Source organism: Triticum aestivum, chromosome 7B (genome assembly GCF_018294505.1).
Source record: "Triticum aestivum cultivar Chinese Spring chromosome 7B, IWGSC CS RefSeq v2.1, whole genome shotgun sequence".
NCBI classification, from domain to species: Eukaryota; Viridiplantae; Streptophyta; class Magnoliopsida; order Poales; family Poaceae; genus Triticum; species Triticum aestivum.
This window is the reverse complement of record NC_057813.1, coordinates 595,207,654-595,225,972: the sequence shown is the minus strand read 5'-3', so window position 1 is coordinate 595,225,972 and position 18,319 is coordinate 595,207,654. Positions and strand designations below refer to the sequence as shown.

General features: G+C 48.7%; 1 protein-coding gene across 1 annotated transcript; it reads left to right on the top strand.

Annotated features, from left to right (window-relative positions):
* Positions 1-14,977: 14,977 nt before the first annotated feature.
* LOC123160373 (thaumatin-like protein) lies at positions 14,978-16,107 on the top strand. Its single transcript, XM_044578186.1, has one exon. The coding sequence runs from the start codon at positions 15,088-15,090 to the stop codon at positions 15,835-15,837; it is 750 nt and encodes a 249-aa protein (XP_044434121.1). The 5' UTR covers positions 14,978-15,087; the 3' UTR covers positions 15,838-16,107.
* The last annotated feature ends 2,212 nt before the right edge of the window (positions 16,108-18,319 follow it).

Below are 18,319 nucleotides of genomic sequence, written 5' to 3'. Positions count from 1 at the left end.
TAGTATCTCAACCAAAAGCAAACAAAGATTGAAAAACCACCAAATAAAGCAAGAGAGAACAAAAGCAACACTCTCTCTCTCTCGAAGCCTATGATCTATACATTTTTCTCCCCCTTTGGCAACAAGTTACCAAAAAGTTCATAGAAAATGCATAGTGCTAGATCGACTCTCAGGCTTGATCTTCTGGTGGTGGTGTAGAGATGGCTCCTTGGATGAAGGCTTCAGTTGAAGTGGATGGAGCTGGAGGAGTTGGTGCTGGAGCTGGTTGCACTGGAACTGTAGGGGCAGTGGCTGGTGCTGAAGTTGTTGCTCTAGTGTCTGTCACTGGCACTGCAACTGACCTCTGGGCTCTGGGCACTCTGGCAAACACATTGGTGGTAGTCTTGCCCTTCCTCTCCTGCATGTCATCCTGCAGCTGCTCCACAACTGACTGAATCTCAGTTACCTTGACATCTAGATCATAGAATTTTTGTTCCATGATTCTTTCCAGGCTCTCCTGGTTTTGAGTTAGGGTGGCCAACCCCTTCTCAATCCTCAGAGATGATGCTATCAAGTAACCAAGCTGCTCCTGTTTGGTTTTCAAAAAATATTCAGATGCCTCCTCTTGAGTTGGCATCTTGGCAGCCTTCTCCCTCTTTGCCTTCTCCTTCTTCTCCTGAGCTTGAACTGATTGTGGATCATCTTCATTCATGACAACCTCATTGTCCTCAAAGTCTGGATAAAGTGGAAAGTGTTCCTTATCCAACTGATATTTTCCTGTGCCCATCTTTGAGTTTATCAATTCCTGAATCTGAGGGGCATATTCACAACTCCTCTTGTGATCTGCTGCAGTCCTCTTAATGGTTTCAACTATAAGGCTCATGACTTTGAATTTTTGTGGCACATCAAATAAATACAACATATTGATAGCATGCCCTCTGATCATGTTGTGGTCACCAGACTTGGGCAACAGAGTGTGCCTCAGAATCCAATTGATAGTTGGCAGCCCTAACAACAGAAAATGGACTGATCCAAAAGAGAAAGTCTCTAGGGTTTTGTCTGGGATCTCCTTGTACATGTGTGCCATGGTATTGTGTCCCATTTTCTTCTTGGCATATACATCCAAATCATCTTCATTTTCCTTTGGGGCATTTATCAGTTTTGCCCATTCTTCAACAGTGGATTGGTACCTTGTACCTTCAGACATCCAAACAATTCTTCCATCTGGGTAAAAATGTGCTGTGGAGTAGAATTGCATGATAAGTTCATCATTCCAGTTGGTGAACTTCTGTCCAACAAAATTTGCAACTCCACAAGCAACAAAGTTGTCTTGCACTCCAGGATAGTACTGTTCATTTTCCTTGATGAATTTCCAGTCAACCCACCTCATGTCACAGACTATGGGCTTCTTGTCCAACAGAATTGTTTCATAGAAGTCATGTTGTTCGTTTGTGTGGAACCTGTAGTCAACAGCAGTTCTTCTTCTTGAAGCATATGGATCTGCCATCCTCCATAGTCTCAATCCTGAGTCTTTTCTGATGTTCATGTCCTCAGCCACAGGATGGGCATCATTGTGACCTGGTATCTTTGGCTTGAGCTTCCTTAGAACCTGTCCTTCTTCATCTGATCCTCTCAGCAACATTGGCACTGGGGCCTTGTTCTTCTCAGCAGCTGGAATACTCCTAGTATTCCTCTTTGGAACTGCTTGGCCTTGGGGGCAGCTTTGGGTGCTTCCTTGGGCTTAGATGTTGCAGCCCCAGATTTAATAGCATCACCCATAAGCTTTGGTGCCTTTGGTGCTGGTGCAGAAAGCTCTTCCTCTTCCATCATGGAAGGTTGCCCAACAACTCTGGCCATGGTCTTCTTGACCCTTTCCTTCCTCTTCTTTCTTTCATCAGCTGGCTCTTTGGGATCAGGATTTTCAGGCAGTTGAGTTGATGCTCTAGCCTTGGGCATAGGTTGCCTTCTTGCAGGCCTTTTAATCTTCATGCCTGGCTTTATATCCTTTGCTGAGCCATATTCCTTCTTGAGCACCACTTTCTTGGAAGTAGCCTCATCTTCCTCAGCTTTGTAATCTTCATCCTCTGAATCTGAAGTTCTTTTCCTCCTTTGCCTAGTTGCAGCCTTAGGCAAATTGCTAGGAGTACTTCTGCTCCCTTCATCTGAAGTTGAGGGACTAGTGCCCTCACTCAAGTCCATCTGCTCTTCTGACCTGTTCTGGCTGTCACTTTGATCAGACATACTGCAAAAGCTGACTGCTGACCCTGTGAAGAGTTATAGATGAGATAGAAAAGATGAGCATCACAAAATGCAGAGGTTTTTGCAAAAGAATGACTCAAAAGTTCAGTCTTAGTTTTCCACAGAAAGCATTTCGGATCCACCGATTTTCAAACTCGGTGATACCGAAGCAGTTTTGGAACCTAAACTGATGATCTCGGTTGGACCGAGTTTCAGTTCGGTGGTACCGAGACTGCTAGGGTTTCACAGAATCCTCAAATCGGTTGCACCGATTAGTAATTCTCGGTCAGACCGAGAGTCACTAGTGCAATGGCATAAGCCAAATCGGTGAGACCGAGTTTTTCAACTCGGTGGGTCCGAGATGGTTTCGGCGGAAACCTAAACCTAAAAATTTGAATCACATCTAATCTATGAACTACTTTGGCTGGATAGAAGAGTTTCAATCGTGGCAAGAATCAATATGAAAACAATGTGCCAGGAATCAGACGTGGATAGCACAAAGATTAAGTCCATACCCTAACTTGGCGGTGGACTTGCTACGGCGGCAACGGCGGGGACGAAATCCGTTGACGGCGGCGGAGACCAGCGACAGGAGGCTGCTGGCGACGAGGAGACGATCCGGAGACCACGATGGCAGAGCGAGCTGTTGCGCGGGCGAAGGGTTTCGGAGAAATTTCCAAAATTTTGCCCGTGGCTATATATATAGCTCGACCCTGTCGGTGTGACCGAGTGGAACAACTCGGTGGCACCGAGATGCATAACTGTGTTCAGTTACAGCAAATCGGTGAGACCGAAAAGTTCAAATCGGTTGCACCGAGATTGAAAACTCAGATCAACTTGATGATCTCGGTAGGACCGAAATGGAAGGATCGGTCAGACCGAGAATCACTAAGAGGTTTTGGAAGTTTAAGTCTATGACGAATCGGGGACTCCGAGTGCTCCTCACACAGAGTGGTTCGAATCTGACTTGATCAAATTTTGTGATGTAGCATGAATAGAGTTTGAGACGAGAAAAGCATAGATAGCTAAAGAAGGTTCTTAGGCATTCTTGTCCATCCACTTGGCACAAAGAAAAGAATCCAAACAAACAAAACAACAAGTGGATGTCCTTGAATGAGTAAAATATGCACCAACATGCTCACACAATAAGATGGCAATTGAAATATGTGGCAAAGCATGCACAACCAATTTTAGCATCTATCAAGCAATTGGCGATGACTAGGTCATCTATATATGAGTATATTGACTTAGGAGTCAAATGAGAACATTTGATCATAGGTCATACTCATCGTTTAAGCTCAAGTGGGGTTACCACTTTTACATAATGCATTAATGTGTTCACACCATTAGAGTTGCTTTGACTCAATTCTTAGAGTTAAGCTCCCCCTAGATGTGAGATCCCCCCTTAGAGGGATGAACTAACCTTGGGTTTTGTCGATGATGACTTCATGTAGGTGTTGAAGATGTAGATGCTCAATGTTGATGTAGATCATTTGGAGCAATCCTTTGGAGTGAGTTGCACTTTCAACTTGCCTACATGGGTTAGTCCCACAAGGAACAAACAAGAATATCCATAGACATAGAGTGATGCACACACAAGATGATGTCCATGAAAACATTAGGTTACCTTGTCCCTTGCCTTACCAACATGAGGGTTTGTGACTCCTTGAACTAGTGCAAGATGTGAAAGTTGATTGCACTTGTTCTTGCCAAAATGATATGAGTGAAGAATGTTGGCGGAGTCACCCTCAAGAACTCTCTAGTTCTTCTTCTTCGGGATCCACATCATCTTGATGGGAATCCTTGGAGTTGTAGTTGTACTTGATGAAGTAGAACTTGACGTAGTCTTGGGGACCCACTTGAACGAGGCTTTAGGTGCTTCTTCAAATGCATCAATCTCTTCTTGAAGCTTGTCCTTGCCTTTGTTCTTGTGGTCTTGTGGTGGAAGATCATCTTGAGCTTGTGTCCCCTTGAAGGAAGTAGGATCATACTTCTCTTGTTGAGGAACAAACTTTGTCTTGGGGTATTGATCTTCTTCCCACTCAACTCCATTGGCGTTGAACTTTCGTTCAAAACCAACACCTTGATTCTTCCGGTGCCTTCCTTGCTTGCGTACAATTTCCTCGAATTGCTTACTCCCGGCAAGGCTCTTGTAAACACCTTTCTCTATAATTCCCTTCAATAAACTATTTTCTTGCTCAAGTGTAACTTGGCTAAGAGAATCATTAGTGGAATCAAGAGAACTACTAGAAGCAACAACATTGGATTTGACATTATTATTGTTACTACTAGAGGAAGTATCTTTCTTGTACTTGTTACTAGACTTGACTTGAGGCATGTAAGTAGATAAGAGTAAACGCTTGGCAATGTAAGAAGAACTTTTCTTGCGGAGATCATCATTGATTGCCTTTAAGAACTCATGCTCTTGCTCAAGATTGAGCTTTTCAAAGCGTAACTTCTCATGAGCCCTTAAAAGTTCTCGATGATCTTCGAAGATAGTTTCATGAGCCAACTTAAGAGTGTTTAGTTCTTTAGTTAGAAGCTCAATTTTCTCCTTATCATTGTCATTCGTTTGATTAGCATGATTAATTGACGTTTCATCATAGTATTCATCACTAGAGTTGTCAACAAGTAAATCATCATCCACAAGCAAGTCATCTTCATCACTATTAAAATCAACATACTCGGGATGTGTTACCTTTGGACCTTTGGCCATGAAGCATCTTCCAACACCTTCATTTGGTGAGTCAAATATGTCGTAGGAGTTGGTTGACACAAGTGCTAGACCGGAAACACCTTCATCTTGAGTATATTCGGAGTCGGAGTGATAGCTTCTCTCGGAGTGTTTGTCGGAGTCGGAGCCGGAAACCCATTCACCAACATGAGCTTGATGTCTTCGTTTTGTGCAGCTCCTTGATGACTTGTCCTTTCTTTCCGAATCCTTACTTCTCCGTGAGGGTCTTCGTTCATAACGATCATCTCTACTCCTCCTCTCTCTTGGTGGTGATTCTTCTCTTTTGCTTCTTCTTTTGGAGAATCTTCTCTTCTTTTGTAGGGTGCCGTACACTCATTGGAGTAGTGTCCAGGCCTCCCACAATTGTAGCAATTGCGCTCTCGACTAGAAGATCTCTTGTCATGATAAGACCTTGACTTGGAGCTTCTTTCTTTGCTTCTACTCTTGTAGAATTTGTTGAAGTTCTTCACCATTAAGCTCAATTCTTCATTGAAGGTTTGTTTCTCACTTGATGATGTGGGGGCTTCACTTGAGGCTTTGTAAGCACCACTTGACTTGTTGTGAAGTTCCTCCTTATCCTTGAGTGACATCTCATGAGCAACAATCCTTCCAATGACTTCCGTTGGCTTGAGATCTTTGTAGTTTGGCATCATTTGGATCAATGTGCACACGGTATCATACTTTCCATCCAATGCTCTTAGGATTTTCTTGATGATGAATTTGTCGGTCATCTCTTCACTCCCTAAGCCGGCAATCTCATTTGTGATAAGAGCAAGCCTAGAGTACATTTCAGCGACACCTTCACCATCCTTCATTTTGAACTTGTCAAGCTGACTTTGGAGCACATCCAACTTGGATTCCTTGACGGACTCGGTACCTTCATGCATATCAATCAAAGTATCCCAAATTTCCTTTGCATTCTCAAGACGGCTGATTTTGTTGAATTCTTCGGGGCACAATCCGTTGAAGATGATGTCACATGCTTGAGCGTTGTATTGCAGCATCTTCAATTCTTCCGCATTAGCTTCACGGTTCGGTTCTCTCCCATCGAAGAATTCACCTTGCAAGCCAATACAAATAATTGCCCAAACGGCGGGGTTATGTCCAAGAATATGCATTTTTATCTTATGCTTCCAACTAGCAAAATTAGTACCATCAAAGTAAGGACCTCTACGGTGATAATTTCCCTCGCTAGACGCCATACTCTCCTAGGTTGTGAAACCAAGGCTATGACCATCAAAAGCTATGGAAATCAAAGCAAATGGAGACCAAGGCTCTGATACCACTTGTAGGACCTTGAAGTATGTCTAGAGGAGGGTGATTAGACTACTTGACCAATAAAAACTTAACATTTTCCTAATTTTAGAGTTTGGCAGATTTTAGCTATTTTAGGACAAGTCAAGCAATCATCACACAATTCAAGCAAGCATGCAAAGAGTGTATAGGCAGCGGAAATTAAAGCATGCAACTTGCAAGAAAGTAAAGGGAAGGGTTTGGAGGATTCAAACGCAATTGGAGACACAGATGTTTTTGGCGTGGTTCCAATAGGTGGTGCTATCGTACATCCATGTTGATGGAGACTTCAACCCACGAAGGGTAACTGCTGTGCGAGTCCACGGAGGGCTCCACCCACAAAGGGTCCACAAAGAAGCAACCTTGTCTATCCCACCATGACCGTCACCCACGAAGGACTTGCCTCACTAGTGGTAGATCTTCACGAAGTAGGCGATCTCCTTGCCCTTACAAACTCCTTGGTTCAACTCCACAATCTTGTCGGAGGCTCCCAAGTGACACCTAGCCAATCTAGGAGACACCACTCTCCAAGAAGTAACAAATGGTGCGTTGATGATGAACTCCTTGCTCTTGTGCTTCAAATGATAGTCTCCCCAACATTCAACTCTCTCTTATAGGTTTTGGATCTGGTGGAAAGAAGATTTGAGTGGAAAGCAACTTGGGGAAGGCTAGAGATCAAGATTCATATGGTAGGAATGGAATATCTTGGCCTCAACACATGAGTAGATGGTTCTCTCTCGGAATTGATAAGTTGGAAGTGTAGGTTCGTTCTGATGACTCTCTCCACGAATGAAGAGGAGGTGGAGGGGTATATATAGCCTCCACACAAAATCTAACCATTACACTTACCAAACTCGGTGGGACCGAATCGTTAAACTCGGTCGGACCGATTTAGTAAATCTAGTGACCGTTAGTGATTTTCGATGGGACTGACATGCATCTCGGTGAGACCGATTCGGTTAGGGTTAGGGCATAACGTAATCTCGGTGAGACCGACTACACAAACTCGGTGAGACCGATTTGGTAATAAGCTTTCCAGAGAGTTGGTCAGGTAAACTCGGTGGGACCGATTTGCTCTTTTCGGTGAGACCGAAATGTTACAAAAAGGAAACAGAGAGTTTACATTGCAATCTCGATGGGACCGATCGCTCACTTCGGTTAGACCGAAACGTTACGAAGGGAAACAGAGAGATTGCAACCCCATCTCGGTGAGACCGAGATCCCTATTGGTAAGACCGATTTGCTTAGGGTTTGTGGCAGTGGCTATGACTTTTGGAATCGGTGGCGCCGGATAGAAAGAATCGGTGTGACCGATTTTGGCTTTAGGTTTAGGTCATTTGTGGATGTGGAAAAGTAGTTGAGGGTTTTGGAGCATATCACTAAGCACATGAAGCAAGAGGCTCATTAAGCAACACCTCATCCCTTCTTGATAGTATTGGCTTTTCCTATAGACTCAATGTGATCTTGGATCACTAAAATGTAAAATAAAGAGTCTTGAGCTTTTGAGCTTGAGCCAATCCTTTGTCCTTAGTATTTTGAGGGATCCACTTTCATCATCCATGCCATGCCATTCATTGAGCTTTCCTAAAATAATAGTCTTGGAATAGCATTAGCTCAATGAGCTATATGTTTTTATGAATTACCAAAACCACCTAGGGATAGTTGCACTTTCAGCGGTAACTCGGGCGACGGCAGAAGCCTCGCCAGAAGCTCGAATCGGGCGGCGTCAGGTGTGCGGGGGAATCTGGCAACGCCAAGACGGCGCGGGGAACTCGAATCGGGCGGCGGCGGCGGCGCGGGGAAAAAGCGGTCGATGCATCCAATTTTCAGGCAGAGGGTCGTGCGAGGCGACGAAACCAACGGCGGTGAGGTGGGCGGGCGAGCGGAAATGAAATGAAGGCGATTGGCGCGTGGCTGGTGTTTTTACATTTACATCATCTATTGAAGAGGGGTTTTGAGGCATAGGAGATGCAAAAGTTAGTTATTTTTGCATCTACATCTTCTATTTGAGATGCTCTTAGCCCTCGGAGGAGCAGCTCCACCCACCCCACTTGTAGCCTTCCTCGGCCACATCGCAACCTCACAAGTGGCCGTCACAACACCAACTCTATGCGCTCCTTTGTCGCATCATCAGCGGTCCTCCTCGCAGTATCCTGACAACCAAGGCAGCAACAACTCTGTGTGCCTTACTTGCGCGCAGCAACGCCTCATGCACCCCGGCTCGCAACATGGTGATGCCCTTCGGGGACAACGCCTTGAAACATCTCGAAGGTCATCGCCGGATTCATCACAGCAGCAACTCCGCCGCTTCCCATGTAGCATTGTCATGCGATAGTTGCAGCAACCTCTGGTGCTTTGCATCAGTGCCGCCGCCCGCCCCTTCATGACGTCGATCGTTGCACCACCGGCTTGAAGCACCGGGCACACGTCAATGACCGGGAGAGTTCGAACGACGGCACATACCTTCGAAGATCGCAACAACTCACAACGCCCGCTTGCAGCAGCCACGCAGTCCTATCGGCTCCTAGCAAAAAAGCCGACGAGCTTGCATAGACCGTGAGCATCCACCTAAACTCTAGCAAGCAACAAAGCATCGCCGGGCCCTGCTATGCCGTTCGTAGCACCGCATCACAACTGTCTCGTCATTGCTCGTATCACGGCATTGCAGCTGCACTAGCCGCCATCCTGACGACCCTGCAAATTGGTCGGCGTCGTCACAGTGCCGCTTACAACACGGTGTCGCATCGCAACACCGGCAACCACCACCCTCGTGGCCCCAGCACGTCATCACAACACCCATGTGTCATCGATTGGAGGGAGTAGCACGAGAGCAACTCACATCACTGAGCCCTCCTCGCAGCACGGCCGACCGGCTTGCACCTTGTGGTGGCTATCCCTCACAACGGCGAGCGATCAGTCCCGCTACAGTCGGTTGATAAGGGCTCCTTTGATTCAAAGGAATTTCATAGAATTTTTTGAGTGCTAAAATCCTTATAAATTTGTACCTACTTAGGTTGTTCGATTCATACTATCCTATAGGAATTTTTCTATAAAATCATGTGTGCTCTATTCTATAGGAAATCCAGGATCCACTCAAACCACTTTTTAAATTTCTTTTTCTTTTTCTTGTGGCATCAAACATTATGTGCAAACCCTATAGGGACCAAGTGGACATGCCACTCTAATCCAATATACTATTTTTTATTCCTATGTTTTGAAAATCATGTGAATTAAAGCGGGCCTAATAATCCGTTTCCAGATTGAATTTGCGCTGGTCACACCTAGGAGATCCATGGTTCGCGGTTTCAGCGAACCGTTTGCGCCGCCAGTCACAGTATTGTCTTGGAACAAGACAATGCAAGATGGGAGAGTATTAGGTGATGCCACCTCCCAAATGCTCTCATGATACCATTTCAAAAAATTCTGGAAAATATTGTGGATGTCATCGCATGAATGTACAATCCCTAAAACTTTCAGGTCCAAATTCTAATAAACAAAATAGACAAATCCGGCTGTGAATAGTGCCATTTGACTTTTGTCTTTGTTGGCGCTATTTATGCTGGATCTGTCTTTTTTTGGTTTCTCGCTGTATATTTGGAATTTGGACCTGGATTTTTTAGGAATTATACATATATGTGATGTGGACACCGATAATTTTTTTCCAAAACTTTTTGAAACGTATAAATTGAATTTTTTGAAAAATGGTATCATGGTATCCTATGTGTTATCCTCCTAGTGCGGGGATGCGACAGAGACATAAGGCCAACTCCAGTGCACGACCCCATCATGTGCGGGTGCGTCCGTTTGGGCAAAACGAACATACCAGATGGCCAAGCGCGCGGGCGCAAACGGACTTTTGTCCGTTTTATGTCCGCTTTTGACCCATCCCCGATCCAAGTTTGGACCGCCTTTAAGGTGAAACGGACACCGTGCGCATGGCCGGGCCGCGCCTGCTTGTCCTCCCCTGGCCCGTCCGTCGGTGGCACAGGCCTACCTTTTTCTATCCCCCGTCTCTCCACCGAGCACTCCAGCCGCACCCCCGCCACTCTCGTCCCTCGCCGCCGCTGCCGCTACCATTGCCATTGTGCAGGTCCGTCGTGCGCTCGGCCCAACCCTTGTCGCAGCCCTCGACGACCTGAGCTACCCAACCACGACCACCTGATTTGCGCTCCCGGCGGTCGGATTTGGAGCGGATCCGGCCGGACTTGAGCTCGCCCGGCTGCGAGAGGCGGCATCATGCCATGGACTGGCCGGGCACCGGGCCGGGAGACCCTGGCAAGGCCGCAATGCCACATGCAGGTACCGACTCCTCCTCTAGCCGCTCGAATCTACACTGTCGGCGGTTCGCCGGCAGATACACGAACGACCATCTGCTGGGCTCGTTGCTGGCCCAAAAGCTCGTTGGCGCACCCTTGCCACTCATTAAGTGTGACCACTAGCCAAAGAAGGTCTTGCGCCGCGTGTCTAGAACGCCGGAGCATCCCAGATGGGTGTTCATCAAGTGCTCAACCGATGAGGTATGTGCTACTTAGCTTCGGTTGTGCTCTCGGATTTGACTAGTTGTGCTATTTAAATTTTTATTGTGTAGAATGGATGCAACTTTTGGTATTGGGAAGAAGAGTACATCGATATATTGATAGAGCGCAATTTAGTAGATGTTCGTGCACTTTTAGTTAGAATAGAGGCTAGATATGAGACTAGTGCACTTGTTACTAGAATAGAGGGTAGATATGAGACTAGATGCGAGGAAGCAATGCCTACTTCTTTAGACTCGAAGAAGAAAGGAGCACGCAAGATCGAGATTCCGCAGATCAATAATGAATGCATCGAGAAGACAGTAATCTAACTTACGTGAGCAGTTATGGAAGTTGATATCTTTTAAAATGTCTTCTTGTGTGGTTCTTGTTTTTTTTTTGTCTTACTTTTCTAGTCAATTTGGTCATGTACTTTCATGTATCAAAAATCAATGATGAAAAACATATATGTGCTTGAAAAGAAAAATGTACGCCGACGGAATGCGGTAGGATTGCGTTCGCGCGTTGGACGTACGGCCGGCGCATCCTAGGACATTAGGCCAATTCCACCGTGCGACCCCATCTTGTCCAGGTGCGTCCGTTTGGGGTAAAACGGACGAATAGCGCGGCCCAACGCGCGGCCTCAAACGAACAAATGTCCGGAATCCGTCCGTTTTCGACTCATCCCCGGCCCAAAGTTGAGCTCGGTTTGGGGTGAAACAGACGCGCGCGGACGGCCGCGACGCACGCCCTTGTCCCTCCTGTGGCCCGCCTGTCAGGGACACTAGCAGTCCCTCCCTTCCAACGCTTGGACCCTCTCTCTTCCGCCTCGCCCCATCACCGGCGTCGCCGCTATTCTCCGGCCGCCTCCTCACCGCGCAGCCCCCGGCCGTCCATACCAAACCACGTGTAGACATGGCCGCCACCACGCCCGCGCTTTCGCTGTAGTTTTGGCCGTCGATCGGAGGAGGTTTGGTCGTCGCCGTCTTTGCCGGTGGTAGATGAGACACGACCGCCGGCGACGTACCATGGCGGCCGCGACAGCTTCGGACGGCTCCAGAGCGGCCAGTAGCCGGCCGGCAACCACCCTGCTGCGTCGAGGTGATCATCGCGGCCTCTTCTCCACCACGATCGCAAGGTGTTCGACATTTTGCCCACAAAGGTATGGACAGTGGAGACGGGTTCTTCTTCCACCACTTCCTTTGTTCATCGGACGATTCGTCGTTGGATGATGAAGATCTTGTGGTGGCTGCACTGGTCGTTCACGACCACATTCAACGGCAGCTTCCTCGATACAGGGGGTCAGTCCCTGGCCGTGCTCCCAACCTGAACCGCAACAGGGAGAGAGGCCACGCCCTGCTCTATGTCGATTACTTTTCCAACAAACCGCTCTTCAAGCCGGATAAAATCCGACACCGTTTTCGAATGGGAAGGCATGTGTTCAATCGTATCCGAGAGGGAGTGGTTGCTCATGACCCATACTTCGAGTGCAAGACGGATGCCCTTGGCAAGCTTGGGTTCTCCTCTTACCAGAAATGCACCGTGGCCGTCCGCATGCTTGCCTATGGAATTTCATGCGATCTGGTGGATGAGTACGTGCGTATGAGCGAGAAAACATGTCTGATGTCAATGTACAAGTTCTGTCAGGCTGTGATCGAGGTGTTTGGTCCAGAGTACTTAAGGCAGCCAACTGTCGCTGATACAGAGAGATTGTTGGCGACCAACGCAGCTAGAGGCTTTCCAGGCATGCTTGGCAGCATAAATTGTATGCACTGGGAGTGGAAGAACCGTCCATTTGCTTGGCAGGGCCAGTACAAGAGGCATGTAGGCGAGTGCACTATCATATTTGAAGCGGTGGCATCACAGGATCTCTAGATATGGCATTCTTTCTTCGGCATGGCAGGTTCTCACAATGATATCAACGTGCTGCAACGTTCTCCAGTCTTCGCGAGGCTTGCAGAAGGCCGCTCCCCACCTGTCAACTTTGAGATCAATGGCCACCAGTACAACAAAGGATACTATTTAGCTGATGGTATACATCCTCAGTGGTCAACTTTTGTGAAGACAATCTCGAAGCCCCAAGATGAGAAGAGAAAGAGATTTGTCCAAATGCAAGAGAGTGCTAGAAAGGATGTGGAACGTGCTTTTGGTGTGCTTCAATCCCAATGGGGCATCGTTTGATACCCTGCACTGTCATGAGATGAAAGGAAACTTTGGAAGGTGATGACTGCTTGTGTGATTTTTAGACAACATGATCGTCGAGGACGAACGTGATGATAGTATCTTCGACCAAGGATTTGATTTTCAAGGTGACAATGTTGAGCCCCTGCACCAAGAACCAGCCACGTTTGATGAGGTCTGCCAGTTCCATCGTGAGTTGCGTGATTGGCACACTCATAAGGCTCTTCAAAATGACTTGGTTAAGCACGTGTGGGAGCATGTTGGCAATCGATAGATGTATTGGTTCGTTTTACGTTCATTCAAGGCAATTTCGATTTGGTTGTAAAAATATCTTTATTAGAGACAATTTTGATTGGGTTGTAAAACTATTTTAATTGAACAATTAATATTTGGACGTGCAAACTTATTTTTATATGAAAATATGAGCATTTTTATGCCCTGGCGGACGAGATGAGGCAAACGGATGCGGCCGCGCGCTGGACGCACGGCCACCGGATCACAGGACAGGCCTGGACACGATCTCATTGTTCTACCCAAACGAACAAAATCCGGATAAAACGAACGTCCATTTGGGATCGCGCGGTGAAGTTGGCTTTACCGTATCCAAACGGACAAAACTCAGTCAAAACGGACGTTCGTTTGGGATGATGCGCTGGAGACGCCCGCCCGGCTGGCACTCCGCTCTGCTCCCCTCCCGCGGTAGCACGTGACAGTGGCCGTTTCGCGCGGCCGGGACTGCCGAATATGATCGCGCCGGGCGTGCGCAACGGCGTCGGCGGGCTGCCATTGCGCCGCGGTCAGGCTCAGGCGCGCCCGTACGTCCGCCCCGCGGAGCAAAGCGAGAAGAGAGGCCACGATGCGCGTCCCACCGACACGGCGCCCCTCGCGTGCACCGGCAGACATCTCTTTCTGCCCCCGATGAACTATCTTCTGACACTTGCACGCGGGGCGAGACATGCCTGCATACGACAACCACGTCGACGCTGCTGCCGGAGCCCAGCGAATCTCTGCGGCGCTCCCCGTCCACCTGCTTTCCTCCGGACGACCGTTCGCCCAACACCGTATTCACATGTCGCGCTCGCGCCCTGGCTCCCTTCTCACCTGCTCGGTGCACTACCAGTCCCAGATCTCACGAGGGGTTGAGAGAGGATTTTTTTTTTAAAACACAGCTCCTATTCTGGCCGTGTAGTAGTAGTACATCAGTCTATTTTTTTGCGCATAAGTACATCAGTCAATTACTGTAGCGTAACTCGTTTGTTCTTTCGTAAATAGAAAAAAAAAACAAGGGCGTTTTGTTCCTGTTTGACGTTGGTCCCAGTCGGAGTAGGTTGAGTTGAGTTTTTTTTTGCGAATAGGTTGAGTTGAGTTGACTTGACAGCTCGCTCGCATGCGCCGGTCCGTGAAGGAGAAGAGTTTGTGGGAGCAGTGGAGTGGTGCGAGACAAGCTGGCCGGGCTGGCCATATCCATCACGTGGCCGCAACGGACCAGAGTGCTATTCACCCCCTCCGTAGTAGGAGTACGCAGGAGAGTGGAGTCGAGCAGATCGGTCCAGGAGCAATCAATCCAACACTGGGCAGCGACAACAACACTCAAACTCGCATGCACGCTCACGCGCATGGTGACGCATGCATTCAATACAACGTGTGTAAACATGGTTTTTGTCAGCAAGCCACAGCCGATCGTGTCACCGCACCATCATCTTCCCATTTCTGCGTGCCACGGCGTGAACCGCCCATTCTATCTTTCCACTTGTGCGCAACGCCGCGAACCGCCCGTCGGTGAAGGCGAAAGTTTCTCTCGTTCACAAGTTTTTCCATTCGGACTAGATATTCTCGTTTTTACGGGCAGTACATTTTTCTAGCGCTCCATCTCGCTCCGCTCTGTACCTCCTCACATGGCAAAAGGTCCTGCTGCTGATGGTTGGTTGATCGATGACCGAACCCAGACTTTACAGCCAGCCTTTTACTCGGAGCCAAAACCCACCCTCCATCCAGCTTTTTCACCCCCCAAAACCCTCATTAAATACACCCCGACGAACCCCACAAAATCACTCCAAGCCTCTGCGCAAGCTCACTCCACTGTCCACTCCACTCCAGTCCAGTGCAGCGAGTGTGCGCGAGCAAGCAGCCAAGAAGCACACACAGGAGATGGCAATGGTGACCACCGGCCTCGTGGCGGTGGCGTCGCTCCTCCTGCTGCTCGCGGGCGACGCGTCGGCGGCGACGCTGGCGCTGTACAACAAGTGCGGCGAGACGGTGTGGCCGGGCATCCAGCCGGGCGCCGGCAAGGAGATCCTGGCGCGGGGCGGGCTGCAGCTGCTCCCCAACCGGGCCACCTCCATCCGCCTCCCCACTGGCTGGTCGGGCCGCGTGTGGGGCCGGCAGGGCTGCCGCTTCGACGCCGCGGGCCGCGGCAAGTGCGCCACGGGCGACTGCGGCGGCGCCCTCTACTGCAACGGCGCCGGCGGCGAGCCCCCGGCCACGCTGGCCGAGATCACGCTGGGCGCGTCCGCCGCGGCGCTGGACTTCTACGACGTGAGCCTGGTGGACGGCTACAACGTGGCCATCGACATGCGGCCCTACCACGGGTCCGGCGCCAACTGCCTCCCCGCCGGCTGCGTCAGCGACCTCAACAGCGTCTGCCCCGCGGGCCTCGCCGTCCGCAGCGGCAACAGGGTCGTGGGGTGCCGCAGCGCCTGCGCCGCCTTCGGCAGCGCCGAGTACTGCTGCACGGGGCAGTTCGGCGGGCCGCAGCAGTGCAAGCCGACGACCTACTCGCGGCTCTTCAAGCGGGCCTGCCCCAAGGCCTACTCCTACGCGTATGATGACAAGACCTCCATCCTCACCTGCGCCGCCGGCACCTCCTACGTCGTCACCTTCTGCCCCCACCGCCGCTAGACCATGCCACCGCCACGGATCCTGATCCAAACCTGAAGACAGTGATAGTATGTTGATTCAGTTGAGGCATTGTTGCTGTGCTGTTCTTAGGTTCTTGCTGTCGTTGCGTCCTGTGTTAGTGCCGGGATCGATAATAACACCAGTGGTATTCGTAGTCGTAGTAGTAGCAGTGAACTGAACCAGTGATGGTTTGTGGTAGGCCTGGATGGGTATAATAGTATGGTTGGGTATAATGGCAGTATATGCAGATCGAACTACTTATATTTTTCATTTGGACTCCCCGGTTGATTCTGTCCTCGTGCAGTCGTGCGTGCTTGCATTCATTTTTCCTGCATTGCTACGTACTCTTGATTTCTTGTTCGTTCAGATCTGAATGTTTGAGCGCTGTACTTTAAAAAGTGCTCTTCAGATCTGAACATTTTCAGCAGTGGGTACTGCTCCTTTCCTTGGGTGAAGACGACTGTCGTCCGTACGGGGCGTCGTGCAGTGCGCCGCATTAGCTGGGGAGGGGAGGGAGCTTTTGTCACGGAACATCATCATAAATCGAGGACGTGAAGGATTCGAGGCACCCACTCCTTGTGGTAACAATAAGGAAGACACTCCAGTTTGCACTCCGGTGTAACCGAGGCGCTGGACGGAGCAAAAGCTCGTTGGATACTTGGATTCCGCGAAATGCAGCGACTCTTGTACCGTCTTCCCCCGCAAAAGCGTATAAATTTCCGAAGAAACGCTGAAGAAATACCAGTATATATACGCATCTTTATTTGGAGATAATCTCGCATCTGAAGCTCGAAAGAGTTTACGAGCAGAAAAGCTCACCTCATTCATGTCATCTTCACACCTGCCTGCCCTCTACCAACCGGAGTCCACGGCTACAGCCAGTAGAGTGTACTCCAGTATTCACGTCGCAGTTAGAGCAAGTATAATAGAGCTGAGTCAGCGGGCTATAAGGAATAAACTAGTATATTTCTGCTTAGTTGGAAGAAAGAGAAGAGGAGAGAGAAGGTAAGCGGGCTCTTCGTGAAGAGCCAGCTCTAGCACGTGCTCCTAGGCACTTTATGAGAATGAAAGGTGGGTCACATAATAAAAAAATAGTATACTTTTTTGATCTATTATTGTACATGTTGGCTATAAGATGAGCTATAGATGACATGGCACTGGCTTATAGCCGGCGGCTGACTATACTATTAACCATGCTTTTAGGCTGGTCACGATGGGGAGGAACTTAGGAGTAACATCACACACTCCAATACAACTTTGCTTATGTGGCACATATTTAATGAAGAGAGAGGTACTTGTGGTAACTAGCTAAGTTATCGGAACATCACACACTCCAAAAAACAATGAGTCTATAACCTAATAAATACATCATTACATGACACTACATAGATGTTCCTACCCACTATGAAGGTAGTAACATAGTCTAGAGAATCCATTGTGACCAGCCTCCCATTATGGATCATAGGATCCTCTGCTGAAAGTTGTCGCGACCGACGGGCTGGCAATCACTCCAGCTTTTGCCTGTTTTCCGCTTTCCGGGGCAGGCGCATCAATTTTGAACAGAACAGCCACGGCGCCCTGGAGCCGTTGCGAGATGCTGCCGTTCAAACTTGAATGTGCTGCGCCTCGCACCTGCATTGCACACTTGCACGTACTACTACTTGCGAATCAAAGATCACGACGAACGATCGCTGTGGTACTAGTCGCTTTGTTACCGGTGATCGTTGCAGGGGTAGTACTGGTTTGAATCGTGGCGCAGCGGTTGGTTTAACTTTTTGAACAAACCGTGGTGCGGCACTGAAAAGAAGAAGAGAGCTATCGAGAGAGGATGCACGTGACCGGATCGGAGCTTTTTCAGAGGCGAAAACAGCCGTTGGTTGGGTTATATACGTGGAACGTACTGCAGCACAGCTTCAAGATCCAACAACTACTCAGATAGGAGTAGGTTAGATCAACATTCAAAAAGGAGTAGGTTAGATCGATCACGGTAATGCTATAGCAAGATCATGTGCTTGGATCAGGCGTGACGCGAACCTTTTCCGCTCCGCTTTCTCACTTCTCACGGTCACGTGGGCGGTGCATGCACTGGCGATGGACAAACTCTAGAGGGAGAGGCAGCACATGATCTCGTGGCCGGTGGGCCGGCGACTGCTCGCCACGTCCGCGTCGAAGGAAGGATTCGTATTGTGTTGTGTGGAACACAGGGTGTATTTTTTTGAAAAAAAAACATGGTGTTTGTTTTGTACAGTACGGTGCATGGCAGCATGGGTCCTGCACTCTGTCTATTATACTTTGTGTACGTTGCACTTTTCTCTAGTTAATTACTTTTGTCCCTCCGTTGTTCGAGCGATTTGTCACGGAACTTTACGGTGTCAACGGCAAGAACAGACTAGCCAGTGAAGGTCGTGCCCAAAACGATGGAGCCAGTAGACCTAAACAAGTCGTATTAGCACTAGAAAGAAACACGGATGGAATGTTGACT

What these genes read in the sequence shown, in the direction of transcription:
- LOC123160373 (XM_044578186.1), top strand. Translation starts at nt 15,088, where the DNA reads ATGGCAATGGTGACCACCGGCCTCGTGGCGGTGGCGTCGCTCCTCCTG.